The 27,707-nt window shown below is 54.9% G+C and overlaps 1 protein-coding gene across 1 annotated transcript in view; it reads left to right on the forward strand.

Annotated features, from left to right (window-relative positions):
- Positions 1-27,707, forward strand: part of RAB11FIP5 (RAB11 family interacting protein 5) — a 49,177-nt gene that overhangs the window by 12,823 nt on the left and 8,647 nt on the right. Inside the window, exons 2-5 of the mRNA XM_056855729.1 lie at positions 12,799-13,238; positions 14,280-15,000; positions 20,637-21,483; positions 21,529-22,886. Coding sequence (XP_056711707.1) covers positions 12,896-13,238; positions 14,280-15,000; positions 20,637-21,483; positions 21,529-22,886 — 3,269 coding nt within the window. The 5' untranslated portion in view covers positions 12,799-12,895. The remainder of the gene's footprint in view (positions 1-12,798; positions 13,239-14,279; positions 15,001-20,636; positions 21,484-21,528; positions 22,887-27,707) is intronic.

Genomic DNA, 27,707 nt, shown 5'->3' on the forward strand with positions numbered 1-27,707 from the left:
AACACCCACTGAGGAGCCAGAAATGGTCCTTGGTCCAGAAACAACCATCAAACATTTAAGAGCTAAAACCCTTCAGTTAAAAGGCTGGGCAAGAGGGGGTTGTTGTGGCCCCTGGTGGCTGGTGGTCAGCAAGGTGAGCCTCCGGGTGGAGCCTCGGGGTGGGGCTGGGGGGTGGGAGAGCAGTCCACAGGCAAGGCGCCAAAGCTCGTAAAATGCTCTGCGCTCCATCCAGAGGCCCGGATCCAGGAGCACCCCCGAGCTAGGAACCCGCTCCTTTGGGGGTGAGCGACCACCTCCAGAACAGGCGGACTTCTCAGTCCTCGAGGGGCTTCCTCATTGACCAGCAGTGTCTCAGTCTTGTCTGCGTTGAGCTTCCGTTTATTGGCTCACATCCATCCCTTAACAGGAGACCTAAAGCAGCTTATGGCAGTGTTCTCCTCTCATCTATTTTACCATCTCAACAACTGCCCTCTGTGGTAGGTTAGGGTAGGTTAGGTGCAGTGTGTGTAACTGGCTCGAGGTCACCCAGCAAGGTCACTCCATGGCGGAATGGGGATTCGAACCTGGGGCTCCCAGACCCCAGTTTGGCACTCCAGCTGCTTTACCACGCTGGTGCTCAGGTAGGTATAGGCGACAACTGGCCAGGTTCCCTTCCCTCTCTGGGGCTCGTGTTGCAGGCGAGTTCTGGGTGTCGGTCTGTTCCTTCGCTTTGGGTGGGTGTTGTAATCCCAAGGATGCCTGATGTAAGTCCTGAGACATGGGTTCCTGCCCAAGGACCTGGAGCAGAGGTGCCTGCAGTGGAGCGCTGGCCCGTGGATGAGGCCGTGGATCGGGTGGTCTCGTTAGGAGGGTAGCCAGAGGCACGAACACACGGGTGGTGGCAGTAGTTGAGTTTCTTATTTAAGGTAGTGCCCAAGTATCTGTCAGGGCATTATAGAGGGGTGCCCAGAAAATGGGCCTGCCCCGTGGCACCAGTGGTGGGGTGAAAGCCGTTGACATCTGGGTGGAATTTCAGGGGAGGGGGGAGGGCTTCCTTCCTAGGGGCCCAGAGGCTGAGTGTTGCTGACTTGCTAGACACTGGACCCAGTACAAAGCCCACAAGAAGGCACGGCGTTGTTTTAACCTACCAGATGTACCTTCCTGTATTTCAGATGTAATGTTTAACTCTTTGTGTACGTTGTGTGTGTGTATGCCGTCAAGTCCCAGCTGATGGTGATCCCATAAGGTTTTCAAGGCAAGAGACACTCGGAGGTGGTTCTGCCATCGCCTGCCCCTGTGTGGGCTGAGAGAGTTCGGAGGGAACTGTGACTGGCCCAAGGTCACCCAGTAGGCTTCATGTGGAGGAGTGGGGGAATCGAACCCGGTTCTCCAGATTAGAGTCCACCGCTCTTCACCACTACACCACACTGGCTCTCTGTGTATTTTGTAGGGCCTGCCATGTAATTTTTTTTTTAATAGCCAACGGTTCAAGAATTTTGTAAAGCATTAATTTCATGAAACCAACCCCCCAAAATACTATCGTGACCATGTAAAACAAGCTACTGTACTATAATGGCAAAGCTATAGGATTCCCATGGTCAGTTCACGAGCGGGGGCCCCACGGGCTGTCACAGGTGTTTGCCCTCAGCGGCCGCCTGGCTCTAGTCTGGAGGTGCCCAGTCCAAGCATCTCTGTGGGGCTAGAGGACCTGGGGGCACGTAACCCCCTCTCCTGCCCTTGCCAAGCAGTGGGGAGAGGGGGACTGGGACTGGCAGAGGCGCCGCCTGCCTTGGCTTCATGGGGGCATTTGGCCTCGTAGTTAGTGAAGAGGGCGACCAGCTGCCAACTCACTTATGGGTCACACGTGTAACTTTAGATAGTTATTGTATTCTGGCTCATTTCAAGCCAAGATTTTGTAATGTGATGATTTGGGTTCTCTGCTGAAGGGATCCTGGGGGAAACCCCGTTCCTGAGACACTCTCTGGAGTGAGGCTAGCCTTAGGATTGTACCTTCAGCTTGTCATATTGGGCTGACTCCTCAGGAAAGGCCCGGATCCTGCTGCTTCTGCATGTGGAGGGTGCGTAGGAAAGTGCAGACGCCTCTGAGGGTGAGGAAAGGAACGGGACCGCCAAACCCCCAGCAAGTGGCTTGCTGGTTCCACAAATCTCTGCTTTGCACAGCCCAAGTGGGATGCTGGGTACTGCGGGCATGCAACTCCTGAGTGTGTGTGTGGGTTTTACATCAGGTCTGCAAGACCACAACTCCCAGCTGTGAGGAGGGAAGGAGTAATTCCTTCCCCCTCTGCGCCATTTTCCTCAGGTAGCCCCATGGGGCTCAGGGCAAAGGGCAGCACTGCAGGGCTGTTTCAAGTTGGAAAATGGCATGGGGAGGAAGGCTTAAACCTCCACACTGGGTGGGGGGATGGGTGTGTGTGTGTGTGTGTGTGTGTGTGTCTTTCATTGGCTGTTTCAAATGGAAAAAAACAGCCCTGTCTGATTTGGCCCTCCAAGGAGGGTGTGTGTGTGTGTGTCCTGTACAGTGTGGGTGGGGAGCCTTCATAGCTCTCTTGGAAGTGGGTGATTGTGGAGCCAGTCCATAACTTGCCGGGCACCTCAGGCCCTCCGGGCCCGACTGGCCTTCTGCTGTGCCCGGCTGCTGCCCTGTTCCTTGGGATGCTGCACTGGGGCTCTCCGCTGCCTCTTCGCACGGCTGAAAGTGTCCCCACGAGCATGCTCCTCTGTAATATTTGGGCTTAAGCTGCAAAGCCTGGGCATGTGAACTTGTGACAGGCACACAATGGGGCGGTTGTCTGGGGGCTGCTAAGCTGCCCACATGTAATTCTGCTTGAGCTTTGGGAGGCAGGTTTCTGGAGGCACACGGATCTGGGGCAGCCATGGCCCGAGCGCTTAGGAGCAGAAGGCCCCCTTGAATGGAAGCAGTGTGTGTGCGCGCTAGAGTGCCGTGCATGTGGCACCCGGGAGTTGAGCCAGGGTGGGGCTTGGCTTCCAGGCTTTCTGGGCACTGAAAAACTGCCCATCTGGCGGTGGGGCTTTCCAGTGGAGGGCTTTGTTTTTATGAAAGCTTGAGCTGTCTCCTTGCTGGTCCGGCTGTGGAGATCTTAAGAACATAAGAAAGGCCCTGCTGGATCAGACCAAGGCCCATCAAGTCCAGCAGTCTGCTCACACAGTGGCCAACCAGGTGCCTCTAGGAAGCCCCCAAGCAAGACGATTGCAGCAGCACCATCCTGCCTGCGTTCCACAGCACCTAATATTATAGGCATGCTCCTCTGATACTAGAGAATAGGTATGCAGCATGACCAGTATCCATTTTAGCTAATAGCCATGAATACCCCTCTCCTCCATGAACATGCCCACTCCCCTCTTAAAGCCTCCTAAGTCTTGGTGGGAGCCAGGGGGCTTGGGTGCTGCAGGAGGTTCCTTTAAGAGCCCCCTGGCAGTTGAGCTTCGCTGAATGGAACTAGGAGCTCTGAGAACACCAACAGCCTCTGCTGAACCTTGAACCGGCCATGCCGTGGGCAAGGAGGTGGCGGGGCCATGGCAGGTGGGCTAACAGGGAGGGGAGCGATCATTCCTCCCCCCCCCGGCATATAAAGGGGTGGGAAGATGACTCATTGTGGGCACCGTTGTGTTTGCAGTACTTGGTGTGAGCTGAGGCTCCCCTTCCCCTTGGCTGGCCCCAGACGTTCTGGGGCCTGAATTTGGGCAAGTCAGCTGACTCCCACTCCTGTGCATGGTGCATCCCTCCCGCCCTCATCCTCCTGCGAGGGAATTGCCTGTACGTGGAGCCCTGGGTTCCAGGACATCTCCCTGGGGGACCCAGCCTGGACACGCCAGACTGCCTTCTGAGCCAGACCATCAGCCCTTTGGCTCTGGTGTGGAGCTGAGGGCCCTGCCGGGTAGGCCAGCCATGCCTTGCTTTGCTGTGAACTGGTCTGGCCATAAGGACCAGCCCCTGAAGGGCCCCATAAGAGAGCCAGCTGCCCACAGGGTGGGCACCCAGGAGCAAAGATTTCTGCTTGACCCTTGTGTCTGTGGCCGTTTGTGTCAAGTACAACCATTAGTCCAGGGGGTGTGGGAGCCAGTCGGGCATGGGGTGTGCGTTTGGCAGCCATGGTGGGGCCTGCAGGGGTCTCAGGAAGGGGCTTTGGTTCCAGAGGTGACCTTGAGGCTGGCCAGAAGGCACTGGGGGGTGGGCTTCCTTAAGGCCTCCCCGCTGAGATTATGAGGGGGGCTCCCACTTGGTCTAGAGCTGGTTTCCGGGAGCAGGCCTTCTCCTGGCAAGGAGGCACTGGGTCTTGCCAGCCTGAACTGTGTACCCGCCTTAGGTGGGCTCTGGCAATGAGGCGAAGGGCACATTGTGGGGGGATCATGAGTGGGACCCTGGCAGAGGGGGACGGAGGCAACTGATTGGGGACTGTGTGTCTGTGTGCCCCACTGCCTTGTATCCTGGGTTGGGGGTCCAGGGGAGGGCTCGGTTGCCAGCTTTGCGGGTGAGGGGGTATAGAAGGCTTCATCTTGGCCCATCTCCACGTCAGTTGGCTTTCTGATCTGTGTGGGAGGCTCATGGTGCCTGAGATTAGGTGGGGGCAACCCAGGAGAGGGCCTTTCTCAGTTGTGGCACTAGAGCTTTGGGATGCCAACCTCCCCAGGGAGGCTTGCCCGTCCCCATCTGTTGCTGTCATTTGCTAGTGGTGGAAACTCGTTTTGTTTCGTCTGCTGTTCCCTCAATGATCCCTCCTTCCGGCCTGGTTTTTAAATGTGGTTTTTATGCTTTTGTATGTATTTTGGCTGGGGTTTAGGGAGGGGCTGTGGCTCAGTGGCATGCGGAAGGTCCCCGGTTCAAACCCTGGCAGCATCTCCAGCTGAAAGGTATCATGTGGTGGGTGATGTGAAAGACCTCCGCCTGAGACCCTGGAGAGCGGCGGCCACTCTGAGTAGACAGTATTGACTGTGGTAGACCGAAGGTCGGTTTCAGGATAAGGCAACTTCAGGTGTGTTTCTGTGCTTTTGTTTGTTTTAATGATGTGTTGTTTGGCTTGAATGGTTTTTAATCTGTGAGCGGCCTCTAGGCCCCGGCGAGGGCAGAAATGATGGCTCTTGGGCCAGGCATGGAGGCTTCTGGTTGTCTGTGGAAAGGTGCAGACTGGGCAGAATTCTTCAGGAAACATCCGTTCTTCTCCATCCGGCACAGGGGGTGTGCGCGTGCATGTGGGGGTGTGTGTGTGCGTGTTTGGCTGCTTTTTGTGGAAAGGGCGCAGTGGAATGCCGAGTGGGGCAGGGTCCTCGGCCGTTGCTGCTTCTTGGCTGTGAGCGGCCCGGCCAGCCCCTCTGCTGAGCCTCCCTGGCTGGGCCGGCTGTCACGGGAGCTGCACCTTCTCCGCGTGATGGTCCTCCTGGGGATTGGGGAGCTGAGCCTGCAGAAGGCTGGCCAGCACCGCCCGCTGGGGAGGGCCGGGGTGGGGGGAGTGGCTGGGCCCCTGGGAGTGCCCGGGAGAAGATGACGGGGCTTGAGCCAGCCCGGAGCAGGCTCTGGCGCTCTGAGTGCGGGCTGCGCACGTCTCCCTCCGCCTGTGTGCCTGAATGGGGTCTTGCCAACTGGCGTTTGACTTGTGATGTTTGGTCTGATGCCAGCAAGCGTACTAAAATGGAGAAAGGCATGTTTTGGGGAGGGAGGATGGGCTGTCAGCCTCCGCACCCTCCTCAGCCCCTCCGTCATCTCAGTAGCTGCAAGAATTTCTCTTCCCTCGTTCTCTCTGCTCCCCAGCCTCGCGCTTTCAAACTGCTGATAACCTTCTGGGTGGCAGAAAGGTTTTCCCAATTAGGACAAAAAGCAAAATCGGTCTCACGCCTTTCCTTAGGGCCAACCATGAGGACACAGCCAAGAATGCAGGGCCAAAATACCATCCATGGGGAAGGGGTCTGCCCCCTAGAAAAGTCACATGGCCGGTTCTTCTGTGTGTTTGGATGTGGCTCCCGGTTGTGGCTCAGAGAGCTGTGAAGTCATGTGATGGGAAAAGGAGCCAGAGGTTATGACTTCCCCGGTGGGGAGGGGAATTTCCCTCTGCTGACACAACCTGGAGCATCAGAGGACTGACAGAGGGGTGTTCAGCGGCCAGGCTGCAGGAGGAAAGAGAAGGCAGAAGAGAGGGCTTGCCTTCCGTCCCCAGAGTCTCTGAAAAGGACTCTGCTTCGCCACGGAGTGACTTCTCCTCGCTGCCCAGCTCAGCGCATGTGCAGAGAGGCAGGAGATGTGGAACCTTTGCTCGTTTCACATGTGGACGCACAGTGGGTCCTTCCTTAAAGTAGTGAGAAGCCCCTTCTGGCCCAACCGGTTGGACTCCATCACCCTTGGGGTGGGGTGGGGTTGTTGCTTCTGTCTTCAAACCTGTTTGTTTGTTTGCTTGTTTATACCCTGCCTTTCCCCCCTGATGGGAACCTGAAGCAGCTTACATCATTCTCCTCTCCCCCATTTTATCATCACAACAACCCTGTGAGGGAGGTGAGGCTGCAAAAGTGTGGCTGGTCCAGGGTCACCCAGCGAGCTTTCAGGGCACGAATGGGGATTCAAACCTGAGTCTTCCAGATACCAGTCTGACAGTCTTAGACCCTGCTCCACACTGACTCTTCTGTTGTGGGGCTGTCCTGCTTTCCCCATCACTGGGTGTGCTGCGGCATTTGGGATCCGGAACACGAGTCCCCTGCCCAGCCAGGCTCTGGGGTGCGAGAGGCTGCTGGGCATAAAGGAGGTGCCCTCTGGCTGACCTGGAGGGGCACTGGCAAGTGGGGTGGGGGCATCAGGCCTTGGAGACGGCCTTCTGTGCTCAGCTGTATCAGCCTTCTACTGCCTGAGTGCCCAGGTTAGCCCTTGGCAACATTACCTGCATTGACCCCTCCCTCGTGTCTGGGAACGGGGCCACCTGCCAGGCGAAGGAGATGCAGGCTGGCATGTAAAAGGATTGCCTTTGTGGGTTCCCGTTGGGATGTTGCGGGTAGACCTTGTGGGCCCTGCTCACTGCAGGCAGGAGAGGCAGTTGACTGTCTGCCTTTAGGAAGGGGGGGGGGCTCAGGAAGTTTGGGGAGTGATCGAGGTTGGACCTCTGGGCTTGGGGGGGTGGGCTCCGTTCAAATGAGCCCAGGAGGGACCTTGCAGGTTGTCCGGCCCCACAAGCTGCTAGCCCTCCTTGAGGAAGTTGCCTCTGTGGCTTTTATCCCTCTGGTTCATTCCCTTTCCCAGAGAGCATTTGCTCTCCGTTGCCACCAGCAGGCCACAAGTAGGATTGCAGCCTGTAGTCAGACTGTGAAACAGCAGAACCCCTTCCCTAGTTCAGCCAGTGTGGGAATCACACTCATTAGAGAGATTCCCGGCCAGGCAGGATCTCCCTGCTTCTCTCTTGTACTTTGATAAGCATGAGGCTTGTTCCATAGTTGCAAAGACTCCAATAACTCCAGTTTCAGAAAAAGAATTTTTTTTAATATGTAAACAATCAGTCAAAGATAGGACATTTTGGAGGACTTTCATTCATAGGGTCGCCATGAGTCGGAAGCGACTTGACGGCACTTAACACACACACACAAACAATCAGTGGATACCACAAGTAAAAGCATACAGTTGAATGGTAAAAGTCAGCAGGCACGGGAGCAGAGGAAAATCAAGTAGGTGTAAGCGCAGCCCTCTTTCCCCGGGGCTACAACTTACCTCTGTGATGTTCAAGAGCGAGGCACCAAGTTTGTCATTCAGGCTCAGTTTTCCTTCTGGCTAGTCGCAGGCCAATGGGCCTGTGTGTGTCCCCTTCAGAGCCCCCATGAATTTAGTAGAATCACAGAATCATAAAGTTGGAAGGGACCGCCAGGGTCATCTAGTCCAGCCCCCTGCACAATGCAGGAAATTCACAACTACCTCCACCCCCAGTGACCCCCCATTACATGCCCAGGAGATGACCAAGATGCATTCCCTCTCATCTTCTGCTTAAGTAGTTTGTCTCCTTTTCCCCAATAATGGCTGCTGCCCTCCAGGGAGACCCCCCCTTCTGCGAAACCACCACTTCCATGATCAAATCACCAGGGAGGGAAGAGATAGGCAGAACCATTTCTTCACTTTTTAGTCTGGAAAGTATCCATTCTGGGTGTGCACAAAGCCCCCGCCTCTTGGGCCACCTCCAGCATAAAGTCATGAGGCTTTACTGCCCCAAACTCTGTAGCTTGGATTTCAGAAGGCATCGGAAACGGGTGCGGATAAGAACTAGCGCTTTCTTTTGACCAGACTACCTGTCAGGGCAGTTTGAGCTGAACCCCTGGGTATTCACAGAGTGCCCACCCGGCATTTGCAAAACCAAGGGGAAACGCCTCGTGCTCTTGTCCTTGGGTGAAGCGTCATTTCATCACAGGGGGGCAAATGTCCCTCTCTTGCTCCCTGGCAGGCCTGGCCTTCTCCAGCTGCTCCTGCTCAGGCAGGTGGGCTGTCCAAGGGGCCGTGGGGAGGCTGCATTCCTCGGGGCAGCCTGGGAACTGTGCCGAGGCATGCGCGCTCCATCTGTGGCTGCTGCAGGAGCGGACAGCAGCCCTGCCGCTCCTGGCACGAGTGAGTCAGCAGAGGGATTTTTCCAGAGCTCTGCTCCCGGGATCAGGTTCTCTTCTGTTGGGGGTTGCTAAGCAGGAAGAGGAAGGGTCAGGATCTGAATCGGTTTCAAGGAGTTCTGCCTCCCCCCCCCCCCCGGTGTTCCAACGGGAAATGCTGCCCATTGGTCATGTATGGAAAGGGATTCTTCCAAATCTAGTGAATCAATCTGTTCAGCATTTAAGTTCATGTTCGCCTAGGGCGAGACTGCGTAGGTGAGACCCTGACTGGACCAGAGTGGCTTCATCCTGGTGGCGCTGTGCACTGCGTAGGGCTATTTGTTCTGAAGGGTGCTGGTTCCGTCTCCCACTAGGTCTGGGAGAGGTCTTTGCTGCGTAAACCGCCTTATGGGAGAGCCAGGCGTAAATACTCCCAATGGAACTGCAAAATCAGTGGAAACCCCCCCCCCCCCAGCAGTCTTCTTGCAAGAAAACTGGAGAGAGGGGCAGGGGCTCTTCCTGCCCCCACAGTTCTGTTCTGAGCCCTTTTGGGCTCACCCGTTCTTTTCTTAAGAAGCTATTCTCTGCAGCTGCTGTTCTCAGGAAAACAAGTGTAAACAAGTGAAGAAATGTCAGGTGTAGTTGACCCCTTGGGTCTGGATGACCTGGGTTCAAATCTCCACGCTGCCATGAAGCTCATGGTGACCTTGGGCCAGGGCCTTGCTTTCTTAGCCTGCTTCCCAGGGGACTTGTGGAGATAACGGGGGGCCCACGTCTGCTGCCTCGAGCCAAGCAGGGCCTGCAAATGTCCTGGGTTGGCAAATGGTGGAGCTTGTTCTTGTCAGTCTTCCAGACTTTAACTTGATACCCAGATCTGCTGCTTGGCTCATGAGAGGCTGTTTCTGTCCAAAGAGCGCACTTCCTTTTGTTTACTACAACATTCCTTCCTATTTTGAACTTTGATTTTTCTTCTGTCTCGAAACATGCACTACAATAGAACTGCGCAGTACAGACATGCCCTGGAGGGGGAAGGCACCCTGCCCTGGTCAATGCCCCCACTTACCAGGGGGTCCAGCGGGCTGTCCCCAAGCAGCAGGGAAGTTGCCTGAGGGTGGCGGGAGGCCATGGTCCTTCCCACGGCTCAGCTGGCCAGCGGGGACTTGGCCAGGAGGCAAGGCTGGGTCAGTCATGCCTCTGCAGACCCGTTGGCCAGCAGGAATGCACAGGGTGGGGCACAGAGAGGGCCCAACCCAGTCGGGGAGCCAGTTGGCCAGGAGGGGACAAAGAGGGGGGCCCCAGCCGGAAGGAACATAAGAACATAAGGAAAGTCCTGCTGGATCAGACCCAGGCCCATCAAGTCCAGCGGTCTGTTCACCCAGTGGCCAACCAGGGGCCTCTAGGAAGGCCACAACCAAGACGATGGCAGCAGCATTGTCCTGCCTGTGTTCCACCACACCCAAAATAATAGGCCTGCTCCTCTGATGCTAGAGAGAATAGGTATGCAGCATGACCAGTATTCAGTCTAACTAATAGCCATGAATACCCCTCTCCTCCATGAATATGTCCACTCCCCTCTTAAAGCCCTCCAAGCTGGCAGCCATCACCACATCCTGGGGCAGGGAGTTCCACAATTTAACTATGCGATGTGTGAAGAAATACTTCTTTTTATCTGTTTTGAATCTCTCACCCTCCAGCTTCAGCAGACGAACCTGCGTTCTAGTACTATGGGAGAGGGAGAAAAACTTCTCGCTGTCCACTCTCTCCAAACCATGCATAATTTTATAGACCTCTATCATGTCTCCCCTCAGCCGCCTTCTTTCCAAGCTAAACAGCCCTAAGCGTCTGGGCCGAGGCGTTCGTCAGCGAGAGAGGCCCCCCCCCCCATGACTCAGGGAAGCTGATGAGGCCATGGATGTCCTCAGCCTCCAAGGAGATGGAGGATGCCTCCAGGGGCCAACTGGCCAAAGCAAGAGGGGGTAGAGCATGCGAAGGGGGCGAGAACCTGTTTAAACCCTCTCGGCCCCCACCAGGAGGGAGGTGGTTGGGGCGGCTGCTGTCCCAGAGAGAGGGCCAGGAGGGGCAAGCAGGGAGCGCCCCGGGCGGGGGAGGCGGCGGCTTCGGCCACCAGGCTCAGCTTCTCTTCCCTTCTCTTCTTGGCTGCACGGAGCTGCATTTCTGTGGCCCCCTTTCCCTGTGGCACTCCAAGGGGGCCCAGGCCTCTCCCCCCTGTTTCAAATGGTTCTGCTTTCTGCTCATTTTGGGAAAGCAGAGCCCAACCCCCTTCCTGTGGGGAGCCCCTCTTTGCCGCCACTGGCCTGGTTGCACATAAATCCAGGAAGGTGAAACAACAGGTTTCCAGTCTGAGACGGTGTTGGCTAGCATCGAGCTTTAGATCCGTCTGTCATGATTTTAGTGCCTCTCCTGACCTGCATCCCAAGACCAAGCAAGCAAGTCCTGGGATCCGGCTTCCGGTTTGGGGGGTTTCAGCTTGGAGCTCTTCATTGGCTCGGATTTGGTCTCAGCTCCCTCAGTCGGCTGAGTCCTGACCTCCCTGCCCCGTGGAGAGCTAGGGGGTTGTGCTTGCTGATTCCAAATGGGCAGCCGTGTTAGTCCGCAGTCGCAAAATAACACAGACGCCCGGGGGACATCTGAAGGGCTGGCAACCTTTTTTTCTAGGCGAGGCGCTCATCAGCGATGAACTCAGGGATGCTAATGAGGCCATGGATGTCCTCAGCCTCCAAGGTGCTCCCCTCTCTTGAATTGGCTGCAGAAAGCGGGGGGGGGGAGGGGGTGCTTCAAGCTGCCCTTATTCAGTGGGGGCTTCATTCTTTATTTCACTTTACAGTACAGAAAGGGGATTGCGAGGTATAAGACCCTGCAGGAGAAGGGGGTGATGCGTTCTGCCATCGCTGCAGTGGGCTACAATCTGATTCCGTCGTAAAGGTGTCTCTCTCCCCCCCACCCCTGCCTGTTCCATCCTGCTGCAATTCTAAACCCCTTACAAAAATCCCCCCCCCCCGAACATTTCTGCCTTGCGCGTTCTGCGGAATGACTGAAGCCTGGGGGCCTTCTTGACTTCCACAAGGTGTGGGGGGGGGACACCATAGAGAATGCACACGAGCGAGCCCCTCCCTCCTCCCCTCCAGAGGGGGGCTTCGGGGTTTTGCAAGCCTGCGGGTTCGTTGTTTTCTTGCTGCCTGGAATGTGAGCGGGGCCGGGAGGGGGGTGCGAGGCTGGTTCTGGACCGGGGGTGGGTGGGGGGGCGAGGGTTAGCCTCTTTGCAGCTCCTTGTGCCCTGCAGGTCCTGCTGGCCCGCTCTCGGCCAGGTGGGTAACGGTGGGCTTCCACAGACATGGCCCTTCTTCGATGGTGCTGCTGACTCTGCTGAGGGAGGGGAACCCGTAGAGACAGGCCTGTCTTAGAAGGAAATTCTCTGTATGGGGGTGGGGGGGGGGAGAGGGAGGAAATCTGGAGCAGTGCACAGGAGAAATTAGAGACAGACAGTTAGGAGTGTTTGCTAGGGAGAGGCAGTGATGTGGAGTGGTTAGGGCTAGGGAAAAGCCCAGGTTCAAATCCCTGCAACTGCCATGAAGGTCTCTGGGTGATCTGAGGCCAGGTAATCTCTTTGAGCCTCACTTACCTCACACGGTGGGGTCTGGGGATAAAATGGGGGAGGGGAATTAATCATGCCTGCTGGAGAAGGGGTGATCTCAGCCAAAGCAGATCAAGCAAGCTTCACGGAGCAGGGCTTGTGCTGATCCCAGACAGACGGGAGCCCCTGGGGCAGGCAGAGGCCCCGCGTGACTCTTGCTCTAGCACCCTAGGCTGCTGCCTACTCGCCAAGCAAACTGCGGTGGGCTTTGAAGGTTAATCCCACAGCTCAGAGCCCTTGCAGTGACCGGTCTGCAAGCTAGCTCAGCCACTACTGCTGTCTGCGCATGCGCCAAGTGTTTCTTGCTGCCTCGGAGGTACCGCTTCATCCAGCTTCACTCGTGGAGTTTTGGATCAGGCTGAGACATTGAAGGCAAACCTCACCTGGGGCAAGTCAGAACGGTGTAGGGTGGGTCTGAGGCCCGGAATGAGGGGGGAAATGTGTCCATGAAGACCCCTCCCCCTCGTGGGCCAAAATAGAGAACGCCAGCTGTTGCGCTTGCCTCACCTGCTCTTGTGGGAGCTTGGTGCTGGGGAGAATTCTGGAGCTGACCCAGGCGGTGTTGTGCTTTCTTCTCCCCGCTGTCCCTCCAGGTGGCACAAACTTCACTCCAAGCCCGGGAAGAAGGAGAAGGAGCGCGGGGAGATCCAGCTCAGCATCCACTTCACCCGCCACAGCCTGACCGCCAGCATGTTTGACCTGTCCGTCAAGGACAAGCCCCGGTCGCCCTTCGGCAAGCTGAGGGACAAGATGAAGGGCCGGCGGCAGTACGACCTGGAGTCGGCCTCGGCCATCGTGCCCAGCAGCAGCGGTGCCCTGGAGGAAGACCTGGGCCTGGGCGGCAAGAAGGCCAAAGGCGGTGGCTTCTTCTTCAAGAACAAGCTGCGCAAGTCCTCCTTGACTCAGTCCACCACCTCCCTCGGCTCCGACAGCACCGTCTCCTCGGCCAGCAGCATGGTGGGCATGGCTGCCTTGGAGGTGGCGGCAGCCCCCTCCCCCAGCCGGCACGGCAGCCTCCCCGCTGACCGCTCCGGTAAGAAGAGGCCACCATCTTTACGGCCTGGTCTTTGTGGCTCGATTCTGTCCCACATAGGAAGAGCCCAGCTGGATCAGGCCAGTGAGGGTCCATCTAGTCCAGCATCCCGTCTCACACACAGCGGCCAACCTGTTTCTCTGGAGGTCCAGCGAAAGGGCATAGAGGCCAAGGCCTTTCCCTGATTTTGCCTCCTGGTACTGGGATTCAGAAGCTGCCTGCCTCTGAATGTGGAGGTTCCATTTAGTTGCCATGGCTTGTAGCCATTGGTAGACCTCTCCTCCCTGAATCTGTCTGATCCCCTTTTAGAGCCACCTATTCCCATAGCCCTTGTGACAGCTGCTGGCACCTCCTGGGGCCTGTTTGGACTGTGAAAGCTGCAGCCGAGATCTAAAGGAATATGAAAGCTCAGGAGGAGGAGGGAAGGCTGGCTGGTGTCCTGCAGGGGGGACGGACCAGAGAGGGCTCAGGGGGCCACTGGAGTGACCCGGTCTCTTGGGTTCTGCCAGAGAGTGAGACCTGGAGGGGAGTGCTGGAGCGAGGCGGCCAAGGTGCCGGGGGTGTGTGGGTGCTGGCCCAAGGAGCCCCGGCTTTTAAGATTCCCCCCCAGCCCATGCTGAGTGACGCGGTTCTAATGATAGCGCATGTGAGGGGGAGATTTGCAGAGTGCCCACGGAGTAGTTCCTTCAGCAGCTGTGGTCGAGGTATCGGTGTTCGCACCCGGGGCCAAACAACGGCTGGCTTCCCAGGGCCACCCGACTTCAGGGGCCCTTCCTCCTCTTCTGTGCTGATTGTTGAGCTGAGCAGAGCTGCTAGCGGGCGAAAGGTCCTCCTGCCTCAAGCCCCCACTGATCACAGCAGGGGGCATTTGAGTGCCGGGGAAGTGTGGCGCGGTCGTCAGACCATGTTTGGCCTGGATTTGTGCGTTTTTCGTTGCATTGGGTGCTCTTTGGGTTCTCTGCTGGAGATGTCCAAGAGGGCAGGGCTGGCATGGAGTGGGGGCAGGAGGTTTCACTAGCACTTCCCTTCTTTCCTTTCCAGTGAGAGACTTCCTGCCTTCCCCGAGGCTGACCCACAAGAGGGCGTTCAGTGACGAGGTCTCCCAGATCAACTCCTTGCCGGAGTCCAGATCTGTCCAGAGCTTGAAGTCGCAAAACGAGCCCGTCTCCCGGTCCTCCCTTTGCATCAACGGAAGCCACATTTACTGCGAGGAGCCCTCCCCCAGGCCTGCTGTGTGCCCGTCCCCTGCCGCCGCCACTCCCCCGAGCAAGCCCAAGAAGCTGGCAGAGAGCTTCAGCACGGGGCCTCCTGCCCCGGAGTCTGAGCCCTCTCCCTGGTCCGGAAGCAGTGGCAGCTTCCAGAGAGCCCCGCAGAAGGACCCTCCCCGCTTCATCCCCTCCCCGCCAATCCTGGCCGCTCAGGAAGAAGACAAGCTCTCTGTCAAGACACTGGCCCTCAGTAAACACCGTAACAGGGCCAAGATGGACGAGGGGGTGCACACGGAGGGCAGGCCTGTCCAGATAGCCATGCCCATGGTGTCCTCAGCCGAAGCATGGAGGGGGAGGACCCCGGAGGAAGCCCAGAAGGAAGAGAAGCGAGCCAAGTCCGGCTTTTTCTGCCAGGGCAGCACCAAAGAGGATGCTGGCAAGAGCCGTGTGGCCGAGAGTGTGGGGCGTGTCGTGGCTGCAGGGGGGCTGGAGGGAGAAAAGAGCGGCAGCTGGTTCAGCATGAAGGATGCCCTGGACCCCTCCCAAAGACCCAGGTGAGCGGAGGGGGGGCATGGTGGGTGTCCTCTGTGGGGTGGCAGCCATCTCCAGGCTGCGGGTGAGGGGGGGAGTGTTGTGGCTGGATGCCAGCTGCTGCGGGGTCTGCCCTTGAGGCCTTGGCAGGGTCGTGTGCCAACCATGTATGTGTGGCGTTGCTCAGAGCGTAGTAGTGGTGCAGCTCCTGCCCAAAGCTCTCCCCTGACACACCTGCATTAGATTGGGGGGGGGGGAGAGTGAATGTTGGCGCGCTGGAGAGGAGGTCTGTTGGTGGAGGATGTTCCGGGCAAGAAGGAAGGAGGTTGATGTCCGGGGGGGGGGGGCGGCAGGCGGCTGTTGTGTGCATCAGGAGGGGCCTGCTGGCAGAGGGAGGCTGGAGGGGGACAGGGAGAAACTGAGCCAAGTCAATAAATTTAGGGAACTACTGGGTGTGACCCCGTGGGTAAGAATACTGAAAGAAAAGGGAGTGCATGAAGGATGGGAATTTTTTTAAAGTGAGATATTGAAGGTGCAGTTTCAATCAGTTCCAATGAGAAGAAAAAATGGTAGAGGTTTGGAGAAACCAGAGTGGATGTCTAAAGAACTTTTGATTGAGATAGGATTTAAAAAGGGCATGTACAAGAAATGGAAAAAGGGGGAAATCAACAAAGAGGAATTCAAATAAGTAGCTGGCACATGCAGGGAGAAAGTCAGGAAGGCTAAAGCGCAGAATGAGCTCCGGCTTGCCAGGGAAATTAAAAACAATAAAAAAGGGTTTTTTGGTTATGTCCAGAGCAAAAGGAAGATCAAGGTAATGATGGGGTCATTGTATGGAGAGGACGGTGAATTATTAACAGGGGAGGCAGAAAAGGCAGAATTACTTAACACTTTCTTTGTCTCAGTCTTCTCCCAGTAGTGCTCAGCCTGGGAATAAAGGAGCAGAGGATGCAGTAGGGGGATTACAGCATAGTATAGAGAGAGTGGACAGGGAGAAGTTTTTCTCCCTCTCCCATAATACTAGAACACGGGGTCATCTGCTATAACTGGAGGGTGAGAAATTCAAAACCGATAAAAGGAAGTATTTTTTCACACAACGCATAGTTAAATTGTGAAACTCCCTGCCCCAGGATGTGGTGATGGGTGCCAGCTTGGAGGGCTTTAAGAGGGGAGTGGACATATTCATGGAGGAGAGGGGTAGCCATGGCTGTTAGTTAGAATGGATACTAGTCATGCTGCATACCTATTCTCTCTAGTATCAGAGGAGCATGCCTATTATTTTGGGTGCGGTGGAACACAGGCAGGATGGTGCTGCTTCACCCGTCTTGTTAATGGCTTCCTAGAGGCCCCTGGTTGGCCACTGTGTGAACAGACTGCTGGACTTGATGGGCCTTGGTCTGATCCAGCAGGGCCTTATGTTCTTATAGACACTGGGATGGTACGGGAATACCTGGCTACTCTTAATGAATTCAAGTCTCCTGGGCCGGATGAACTGCATCCAAGGGTGTTAAAAGTACTGGCCGAAGTGATCTCAGAATCATTGGCAATAATCTTTGAGAATTCCAGGAGAACAGGAAAAGTTCCAGTAGACTGGAGGAAGGCAAATGTGGTCCCCATCTTTAAAAAGGGGAAAAAAGAAATCCCAAACAATTATCGCCCAGTCAGCCTGACATCAATACTAGGAAAGATAGAAGAGGAAGAAGAGTTGGTTTTTATATGCAGACTTTCTCTACCACTTAAGGAAGAATCAAACCAGCTTACAATCACCTTCCCTTTCCCTCCCCACAACAGACACCCTGGGAGGTAGGTGGGGTTGAGAGAGCTGTGACTTACTCAAGTTCACCCAGCTGGCTTTGTGTGTAGGAGTGGGGAAACAAATCCAGCTCACTAGATTAGCCTCCGCCGCTCATGTGGAGGAGTGGGGAATCAAACCCGATTCTCCAGATCAGACTCCACCGCTCCAAATACTATATACTAGAGCAGATAATTAAACAGACGGTCTGTAAGCACTTAGAAAGCAATGCCGTGATCACTGACAGTCAACATGGGTTTCTCAAAAACAGGTCATGCCAAACTAATCTCATATCTTTTTTTGATAGAGTGACAGGTATGGTAAATGAAGGGAATGCTGTAGATGTAGTGTACCTTGATTTCAGTAAAGCCTTTGATAAAGTCCCCCATGATCTTCTTGAAACAAAGCTAGTAAAATGTGGGCTGGACACTGCTACTGTTAGGTGGATTGGTAATTGGTTGACCAACCGAACCCAAAGGGTGCTCGTTAATGGCACAACTTCATCCTGGAGAGGAGTGACCAGCGGGGTGCCACAGGGGTCTGTCCTGGGACCGGTACGATTTAATATTTTTATAAATGACTTGGATGATGGAATAGAGGATATGCTAATCAAATTTGCAGATGACACCAAGTTGAGAGGGGTAGTTAATACCCTAGAGGACCTTGATAGACTGGAGAGCTGGGCCATAAGCAATAAAATGGATTTCAATAGGGAGAAGTGTAAGGTACTTCACCTAGGCAGAAACAATATAAGGCACAGGTACAGGATGGGAGAGAGTTGGCTTGACAACAGTCCATGTGAAAGAGATCTGGGAGTCTTAGTGGACCACAACTGAACATGAGTCAACAGTGTGATATGGTGGCTAAGAAGGCCAATGCAATTCTGGGCTGCATCAATAGGAGTATTGTGTCTAGATCAAGGGAAGTAATAGTACCACTGTATTCTGCATTGGTCAGACCTCACTTGGAATACTGTGTCCAGTTTTGTGCTGTACAATTTAAGAAGGATGTTGACAAGTTGGAGCATGGCCAGAGGAGGGCGACCAGAATGGTCAAAGGTCTGGAATCTATGCCCTATGAAGAGAGACTTAAGGAGCTGGGTTTGTTTAGTCTGGAGAAGAGAAGGTTGAGGGGTGACATGATAGCCATGTTTAAACGTTTGAAGGGATGTCATGTTGATGAGGGAACTAGCTTGTTTTCTGTTGCTTCAGAGACTAGGACATGGAGTAATGGATTTAAACTAAGAGAAAAGCGATTCCACCTAAACATTAGGAAGAACTTCCTGACGGTGAGGGCTGTTTGACGGTGGAATGCGCTGCCTCGGGGTGGTGGTGGTGGTGTCCCCGTCTTTGGAGGTCTTTAAGCAGAGGCTGGATGGCCATCTGTCTGGTGTGCTTTGATTGTGGGATCCTGCATGGCAGGGGGTTGGACTGGATGGCCCTTGTGGTCTCTTCCAACCTTGTGTGATTTTGGCTGAATTTGGTGTAAAAGTAGATGAGCAACGGCATTGGGCCAAAAGTACAGGATTTGGTGGAATTTGGGTTGATCTGTGATTGGTGCAACTTTAGGATCTGAGACCCAATGGTGTGAGGGTCAGGGTCTCAGCTATCGCAGGACATTCAGACTGTCTGTTGTAAGGGGTACCAGGGAAGATGGCCACGGTGACATAAGGGGGACCAGGAGATGTGTCTGGCTGAGAGTGATTGAATCAGCAGGGGTGGCAGACGTGACTCAGAACTGCTAACGATGGCCCACAATGGGTTGATGGTCCCCCTTCCTGGGCTTATGATTGAATCACCGGGGAAGTGGAAGAGGTTCTAAGAGCTTTAGCCATTATCCTGTAAACCTGGGTTGTGGGTCAGGATGTGAGGAGCTTTGGAGGGTCAAACAAAAGATCCTCGATTAATGTGCCCCTGGAATCCTCAGGCTGTTTTCTCTTGAAGGCGCCTGGCAGAATACTTGCCTTAATCGAGAGACCCTTCCTCGATATCTAAAGCGATGGGCTTCAGAAGGCCAGAGGACCTTAGGGTGCAAAAAGACATGGGGGGGGGGTTGAGGGCACCATTGGGGAGGGCAACAAGGGTCAATGAGGTTGTGGTGAAAGTGGTGCTTCCCGGCTTTGATGCTCTTTGGGAAGGCTTTTGGCCCAGCTTTGGACAGTCTCCATGTGCCGATGGATAAAGGGAATGTGGTTTTTTAGGCTTGTGTGACCTTCCAGTGGCCTTTGAGAGATTGGTCACCTGCCGTACCTGATCAGTCCTTTGGAGATGGGACTAGAGGGTGGTTTAAATCTTCAGTGGACTGTCTTCAGAGGGTGCTTCACAAGCATGGCATGTGACCTGTGGCATTCTACAGGATTTGTTGCTTTGAGACCTGGTTTTCAATATTTATCTGAAACTACTGAATGAGATTGAGCAAAGACTGAGTGGTGGTAGTTACCAGTTTGTTGATGATGCCCCACCGTTAATTTTTAAAATAAGCCCCGTTGAGTGAGAAAAGCCTGGACTTTAAAAAAGAGAAAATTGAGAAAATCCTGTTTTTTCATGCTAGAAATGAATATTTATAGCATGAAAAATAGGATTTTCTCAATTTTTACGGTGGAAAAATGGGGAAATTTTGGGTAACATTGAAAAACAAACTCTTATGATGGAATAAAGTGAAGTGAAAGACAAGGTTTTACTCCAAATGAAAGTATCACATTTTTAATTTCAGGCAATCCATGGAGACGTGTAAACATTTTCAGGAATGAATAATTGCAGCAACAATTAATGTTATAATGTGTTTACATTAAAGAGTTCACTATTCTCGGTGTTATAAAATTCAGTTTAATATCTAAACCATGGGACTGTATGTGAATGCTTTTATCCAAATAATATTACAGAATTTGTTTACTACAGAACTTGTTTTCTATCTTCAACTTTCATTGTTATCTACTTCTCAAATGGTGAATGTTAAGATACCTTATTTGTGGAAAAATAGCTTGTGACAGGTTGAACTCTTTCAAGTACTGGATATACTTGCAATTTTTCATATAGAAAATGAAGACATTTGTACTTCTAAATTTCATGAATATGCAATGAATAGTATGGTTTTATATGTAAATCAAGTTGTAAATGTATTTTATGTTTTTAAGTCACTAAAAGAAGCTTAGGTTCGATTGGAAGTGTTGCATATGTTCCAGTTTTCAACAAGGTTTCCTTTTCCAAGGAGAGGTGCTTTCCCTCCTGGCTTCAGAATTTCCAAAAATCATGCATTTCTGTGGAGACCCCCAGTAGTGTGTGTTGGGTTCCATTGTGTGGTGGGGGTGGGGGTGGCTGTGGTGCGGATTGACCGGTGTCCATCTTGGAGGAGCCAGTGGGCTGTAGGAGTCCTTGGCAGGTGACTGTGGGGCATTGGGGGTGGAAGTTTGGGGTGGCTTTTCACACCTGCTTGGATTGTCATCCCTGCCTCCATGTGGTTCTCTTCATTCCTTTTAGTTTCTCCATCGTCATTGCTCTGCTTTAGCAAAGTCTTCAACTTTTCCGGTTTGCATGGTGGCAGCCCCCGCTGTCGGAATGTGTATGGGGGGCTGAGGGTGGAGAGAATCCTGATAACTGTGTGGCTGCATTAATGGGGGGGGGGAGACTGCTCTGTCTCCCACCCCAACCTGGAAGTCTCCCCTAAGGCACACCCCAGAGCTGCTACTGTTTTCCCCTTTTTGGGTGTTCCGCTGCTGACCCCGTCCACTCGCCCCACAGCCCTCTTGCAGTGGCCCCTGGTGATGGTCGCGGTGGCCGTCCAGCCCCTCACCTTCTCTCCCCCTCTCTCTGAGGCCCTGCTCGCTGACCAGGTACTAAACTCCTCTCCCCCTGCTCACTTTCTCCCTAGCTCCCCGCCTGGGCTGCTGGCTGCAACTGAGGTCACCGAGCACACTTGTGTCTGTGAGGATCGTGGCCCCTCCGCCTTCCTAAGAGCTGGAACCCCACAGCCCGAGCCGGCCCCCCCAAGCGTGAGTGCCTTTGAGCCAGCCGCTGCCGCTAGCCCCCCTCTGGAATGGGGCGACCCTTTCGATGCCTTTGCGACCAGCAGGCTGAGGCCCGAAGCCGAGAGGGAGCCGCTGCCGCCGCTGCACTGGGACGCTGCCTTGGGAGGCCTCGCTGGTCACGACCCTCCAGAGGACGCCCGCCCACCCCAGACCTCGTCCGGACTCCCCCCGCGATGGCCGAGTGAGGCAGAAGGGAGTCCAGGCGTGGCCCCTGAAGAGACGGTGGCCGGGGGAGGGACCCTGGGCCAGGAGCCGTGGGTCACGTGCGTGGAGAGCAGGCCCGGCCACCCTCCTCCGCAGGGGGCAGGGTTTCCCTTGGGGCCCCGCGAGGAAGATGCGATTTCTGGAGCGAGTCTGGACTGGAAAGAGCCGCCCCTGGCAGTGGTCGAAGCAGAAGCGGCACACCCCTGGGGGGAGGCCCAGCGGGCCTCATCTGCGGGGGCACCTGCCGGGTTCTCTTGCTCCGAGCTGCCCCTCAGTCAGGCCTTGGAGGGCAACGCCAGCCTGCCTGGCTCTTTGGAGAAGACCCCTCTGAGCACCCCCACAGAAAGGCAATGGGAAAGGCCGACCGTGTTGCCGCTTGGAACTGGCCCGGCTGCCGAGGCTGAGACAGGGGAGGAGGCCTCGGCTGGCACACGTTGCTGGGAAACTGCCAGGCAAGAGCCAGCTGTCCTCCAGATGCCCCCAGATGCCCCTGGGCAACAGCCCGCTCCTGGCAAGGGCCAGCTCCCTGAGGAGGCAGTTGAGCTGGGTGGCAGTGCTGAGGAGGGGGTAGGCATGCCCTCGGGTAGCTGGGAGCAAAGAGGGGAGGGCAGGCAGGGGGCAGAGGCGGCCCCGGCAAAGCCTCCGAGGACGTTCACCTCCCTCAGCCTAGAGGAGGAGGCAAGTGAGGCTCTTTGGGGGGCACGGGTGAGGTGTGAAAGGCAGCAAGGCCCAGGGGTGGCAACTGATGGGCAAGGCCCCCCCGTAAGTGACGGCAGCGCTCCTTGGGTAATTGGCGCAGGTGGCGGGAGCGGGGGCCGTGGCACTGAGGGCCTCCTGCTTCCTGCTGCGGAGGGCGGCCCTGCCAGAGCTCCTGAGCTAATGAGGCAGGCAGGCCCTTTGGGGGATTCTGTGCAAGCAGCAAATGAGGGGGCCAGGGGGGCCGAGCAGCTTGGAACTTGCCCTGGGAAGCCAGGCCTGGCAGGGGCAGGTGGGGAGCCTTGCTCTGGGCTCTCCTCTGGGCTGAGGCCGCTGCTTGTGGCCGAGGAGGGGGGCCTGGGGTCTTCCGGAACGCCTTGGGAGCCAGAGCCCAGCCCTTCTGCGCTCTTCTGGACTGCCTTGGAGGAGCGGCTGCAGCAATCCTGGGACAGCGGCAGTCCCGAGCAGCCCAGAGGCCTTGGCGAGGGCACGCCAGATCCAGGGCCCAGCCTGGAGCAGGGAGATGGGGTCGCCCTCTCCTCGCCCGAGGCAGGCCAAACTGGAAGCCATAGCAGCCAGGCTCTGCTGGTCTTGCCTGCAATCCCCCAGGTTCTAGCGGGCGGCGTGCTGAGGCCACGGCCCAGGGGCAGCTCGGCCAGCGACTCGGAGCTGTCCTCCAGCTGGTCGGATGACAGGGTGATAGACTTCAAGAAGGCTGACTTCTGGCAGGCGGAGAGGGGAGAGGACGGCAGCTCCCCCAGCAGCAACCCCTTTGTATCCTGGGTCAGCCCCCAAAACAACCCCTTCGTGGAGCGGCCTCCAGATGCGCTGCTGCCTGCCCTCCGGGGCTCCCCGGCTGAAGGCCCGAGCTTTAGCGACCTCCACGCAGAGGCTGCCCCGCAAGCCTTGCTTCCGGCTCCCCTCTCTCAGGACTGGCCCGCTGCTCCCTCCCCGCATGACAACCAGCCCTTGGCTTTCTCCACTCCTCTCGAGGCGGCCATCAGCTCCAGCGAGTTCGACTTCCCTTCTCCCATCATGCCTCCTGCCCCCGGCGAGGGGTCAGCGGCCAGTGGCCTCCTTGCCACCCGCCTCTCCCTTGCTGTGCCATCACCCAGCACGGAAGCCACGGCGTCTTCGGTCTCACCTGTGGAGACTCAGCCGGCTGAGGAGGTGCCTTCCCAGCGGACAACCAGGTGAGCCCCAAGGGGATGGCTTCCGGGTGTGGTGTTCAGGTGTGGCTCCATCCCCTGCCCTTCTGTGGTTGGGAGGCTCCTGTCCTTTGCACCCTTCACGCAGCATGGCACATCTGCATGGCACGTTCCCATGGCTTCACCTCTGGCTTGTTTCTTTTTGATGGCTCCATAGCTCACAAGAGGCTGCATCAGCTGTGAAGTTGGCTGGCTTCTCTCCTTGTGTGGGTTGTGTGTGGTGAGATGCAGGTCTGGTTCGTAGGTTACTATCCAGTGCAGAAAAGTCCCCACACTGCCCCTCCCTCTTCCTCATCAGAGTGAGTGTCATTGTTCAGTCTCATCAGGCAGGACAGACTGTTTCATAGGAAAACTTGCCATGTGGAACTTGCATGAGGTGCCGTGGCTCAGTGGTGGAGCATCTGCTTGGCATGCAGAAGGTCCCAGGTTCAATCCCCGGCACCTCCAGTTAAAGGACCATGTAGTAGGTGATGTGGAGGACTGCAGCCTGAGACCCTGCTGCCTGTCTGAGAAGAAAATACTGACCTTGATGGGCCAGTGGTTGGATCCAGTATAAGGTAGCTTCATGTGTGGAGGCCTGTTAAGAACATAAGAATGGCCCTGCTGGGTCAGACCAAGAAGGCCCATCAAGCCCAGCAGTCTGTTCACACCGTGGCCAACCAGGTGCCTCTAGGAAGCCCACAAGCGAGACGACTGCAGCAGCACCATCCTGCCTGTTGTAGAGAGGGATTGTTTTAATCAGAAAGTTAGCAGGAGGATCTGGGGTGGGGGGGCTGGTGGTGTCAAGTCCTAGCTGTGAGTCATGATGCCTCCGTCTCCAAGGAAGGTCTCCAGGACAGGAAGCTGCAGCTTCCTCAGGGGACCTTCTCTGCCCTGGAGCCCTGGTCCCAGGTCCAGGAGAGAGAAGCCCCCTTGTTCCATGGGCCAAAACCTCAAGTCTCCCTGAGGTGGTGGTCAGTAGTCTTGCAGGGGATCTTCCAGTGTCTCCAGATGCACTTGTTAGGGCTGGTGGTTCTTTCATTACCATAGAATCACAGAGTTGGAAGGGACCACCAAGGTCATCTAGTCCAACCCCCTGCACAATGCAGGAAATTCACAACTACCCCACACACGCCCAGTGTCCCCCTACTCCATGCCCAGAAGATGGCCAAGATGCCCTCCCTCTCATGATCTGCCTAAGGTCATAGAGTCAGCATTGCTGACAGATGATGTCTCCTATTATCCCACTGACATAAATACTTAAATCTCCACCTGGCTTCTACGTCTGAGGTTAGTTTTCAGTTATTCGTTTTCATGTGGCTGCATCTGGAGGAAGATGCTTGGGTGAGAAGGACCGGGAGGGGACACCTCCAAAGTGTTCCTTCTGGGGTAGCTCTAGTATTTGCTGGGGGCACGAAAGGGAAATGGCTACTGACTCAGAAAGCCCTTTAAAATGAGGCTGCCCTGAGATGCCTGTGGATCGCCATGGCATCTGTGCCACAGAGGCCTCTCCTAGTGGGGCTCCAGCATTTGTAGACTGGAGTCTGCTCTGTTGGGTGCCTTGTATCACCTGGCCAGCAAGGCAGGTTTTTCGGAGGTTCTGAAGCAGGAATTAGACAGTGGGTCCCAAGGGCCCCAAAGTGCAGAGTGAGCCAACGATGGGAGAGTTCAGGCATAATCAAGACAAGTAGAAACCCCCGTCTCCCTCATGTCGACCAGCTTAGCAAAATGCAGAATGGCTGTTTGTGTGGCCAGGGAGAGTCTTGAAGGGGAGCTCTGTGGGGACACGTGGTGCCCTTTCAGCCATGGTTGGACTTTCTGGGGGAAGAACTCAGCCTCATAAGAGGGTTGGTTGTTCAAGTCCTCTTGGGGAGAGAAGCGTTGCCTCAGGTTCAGAGGGGCATCTCCCCAATCCATCCACAGAAAGAAAGCCTAAATATACAGTGAAAGAAAATGGGGAGATTCACTACAATGGGCCTACTGCCCATAAAGCATTGTGGAAGTTCATGGAGGGGGGCAAAACAAAACGTTCTCCCCCTTTTCTCACCCATCTCAGGTGCTTTTTGCAGGTGGAGGAGTTGTTCATCGTTGGTCTTCAAGGGCAGTCCCACATAGGGGCTGTGCTTGCGCAGAACTGCCTCCAGAGGAGATTTCAAGCTTTAGCCAGTGGGGGGATGGGGCGCTGAAGTGCGCAGGCGCTAGGCTGGAACAGCACATGTTACTGGTGCGGCACGCCCACTTCCCTCAGTTCTTTTGCTGCCGTCTGAGTCAGTTCACTGATTTATTTTTATTATTTTATACCCTGCCTTCTATTCCTGGCCAGGCCGGGCTCAGGGTGGCTACCATCATTAAATAATTCAACAATATAATAACGAATAAAGCTCCCATTTCTTGCTCCGGAGCTCCGCAGTATACCACGGAGCCTGGTTCCGACGGGGCGAACAGGGCGTCGGGGAGCGCTCACCTCGATGGCTTCAGAAGTTCGGCAGGACCTACTCCTTTTCTTGGGACAGATGGTGAGGATGGCCCAGTCTCTGGACATTCAGATTACCTCTGTGTTTCTGAGGCCTAAGGACAAAATTCTAGGAAGGCCTTATTCGGAGTCACCAGGGACAATTGTGTTCTCCCTCTTAGAAGATGTACGGGACATGGCCAGATCCAACTGGGACAAACCTTCCTCCATTCCTGCAACCTCCCTCAGGGTGAAGAATATGATAGAGTCCAGCAAGAAGACTGTCCATTCCTATTCATGCACCCTGCCCCTTCTTCACTCATAGCTGAAGAGGTGCAGGTGAAGCAGAGGCACGGTTCGTACGCAACACCCGCTGACAGAGGAGGCAGAAAGATTGCTGAAAGGCCTACTCTTCTTCGGCGTTGCATCTGTGTAGAGCAGATGACCAAGTTATCATGGGTGCCTGTCAGCTCGACTTATGGGAGAACCTCTCTACCTACCCTGATAATGAAAAAATCTTTGGCAACGTTTATTCAGACTGAGGCCCTGAGACAGTCAAAGCAGCAGATCAATGCTGGTTGGCATTTGGCTGATACATCTGCTCGGGCTACGGCATCTGCAGGTGTATTGAGGAGGTGAGCACGGCTTCGCTCCACGGCGCTCCCACCTGAGACAAGATCTAGAGTGGAGGGCTTGCTCTTTCAGGGTACATTGTTGTGACACAGACAAAGACTGATGAGTTCCTGACACAAAGTAAGAAGAACTGACAAACAGTGCGGTCCTTTGGCGTCACCCAGGGGGCCACTACTCCGCAAAAGCCACACGACTGCTCTTGAGTATCAGTACCAGCAACCACACCAACCCTCGCATCAGCAGCACTCTCAGCTGTATCCTCCACAGAGGCCTTTTCTCCCAGTCATCTCCGCATTTGAGGCCTGGGTTGGGGAAGCCGGTCTAAGACCCAGACCACAGCAGCAGTAACCTTCTAAGGACATCTCACAAGCTCAGAAACTTTCCTTCTGACAGTTGGGTATCTGCCCTTGTAGTTTTTGGAACAGATTATTCAAGTTCCTACCAAAGTGGCTTGTAATTACTTTGGATTCTTGGGTTTTATCAATAGTTGCACAGGGGGTGACCTCCTAGAGTTCATAGAGTTACCTTCATTGCTTTGCAGCTTCTGCTGCCACAGACAAGGTTTTTGCTGAGTTGGGTCCAGAACGATGACCTCCGCTGTTGCTTCTGCACATTGTGTGATGAAAATGCTTTATTGGTGTATTCAGCCCCCTGTGTCGCTCTCATAAACCAGAGGTTTTCTGTGTCCAGAAGGGTTGTCAGACTGTTATCCTGGTGGACGCTTGACAATAATCTGTTCAGGGGAGTTCTTTTTGGCTCCCCTTCTCCTCAGGTTACGGTCATCACAGATGCATCTTTGGCTGAGGTGCGCTCACTGTAAGAAATGCATGGCTTCACAGCAAACAGAAATTACACATTAATTTGTTGGAATTAAGAGCCATTAGTTATGCCCTGAATTCATTTGCAGCTCTCCTCCGTGGGAAGGTGGTCCAAGTGCAAACAGACAACACAACCGCCATGTTTTATCTAAACAAGCAGGGCTGCACAACATCCCTGCCTCTCTGTGCAATGGCTACAGCAATTTGGGAGTGGGCTATCCAGCACGAGGTGTCTTTGCATACTGTTCATATAGCTGGGTTGGACAATGCCAGGGCAGACTTATGTAGCAGGATCGGAGTCCCTACTCAAGAGTGATTGCCTGGACTATATTTCCCCAGTTTTTTCACGGTAGGGGTATCATACGGTGGACCTTTTTACCATGCGTTCCAATGCCAAGGCCATACTTTTTTTGCTCGCGGGCTGAAATCAACCCCCCCTCTTTAGGGGACACATTCCAGATACCATGGGTGGATACACTTTTCTAAGCATTTCCCCACATTCCCTTTGATAGGCAAGGCACTATCCAAGATCTACAGGGATGGGACATGCTGTATTCTGGTTACTCCATTCTGACCCTGTTGGATTTGGTTCTGTGTTCTGTTCAATCCGTACCGGGGCAAATATATGCACCTGCCAGTTGTCCCAGACCTTTTGCAAATAGGGAACATGCTTTATCACAAGGTCGAGCGCCCTTCACCTGACCGTGTGGCACATTATCCTGCAACGCTAACTGTTTCAGAACCAGTAGCTAATGTGTTGCTCAATGCCCATAAACTGCCCACTAGGCTTTCTAACGGTCATAAGTGGAAATGCTTTTCCTTACTGACCCTGTCTGAAGGGGTTTCCCCTACTTCCTTGCCTTTGGTCTTGGAATTCCTGTTCATCTTAAAAACTGTGAGGTTGGCAGTGTCCTCGGTCAAGGT

The sequence above is a fragment of the Euleptes europaea genome, chromosome 9 (assembly GCF_029931775.1).
Source record: "Euleptes europaea isolate rEulEur1 chromosome 9, rEulEur1.hap1, whole genome shotgun sequence".
NCBI classification, from domain to species: Eukaryota; Metazoa; Chordata; class Lepidosauria; order Squamata; family Sphaerodactylidae; genus Euleptes; species Euleptes europaea.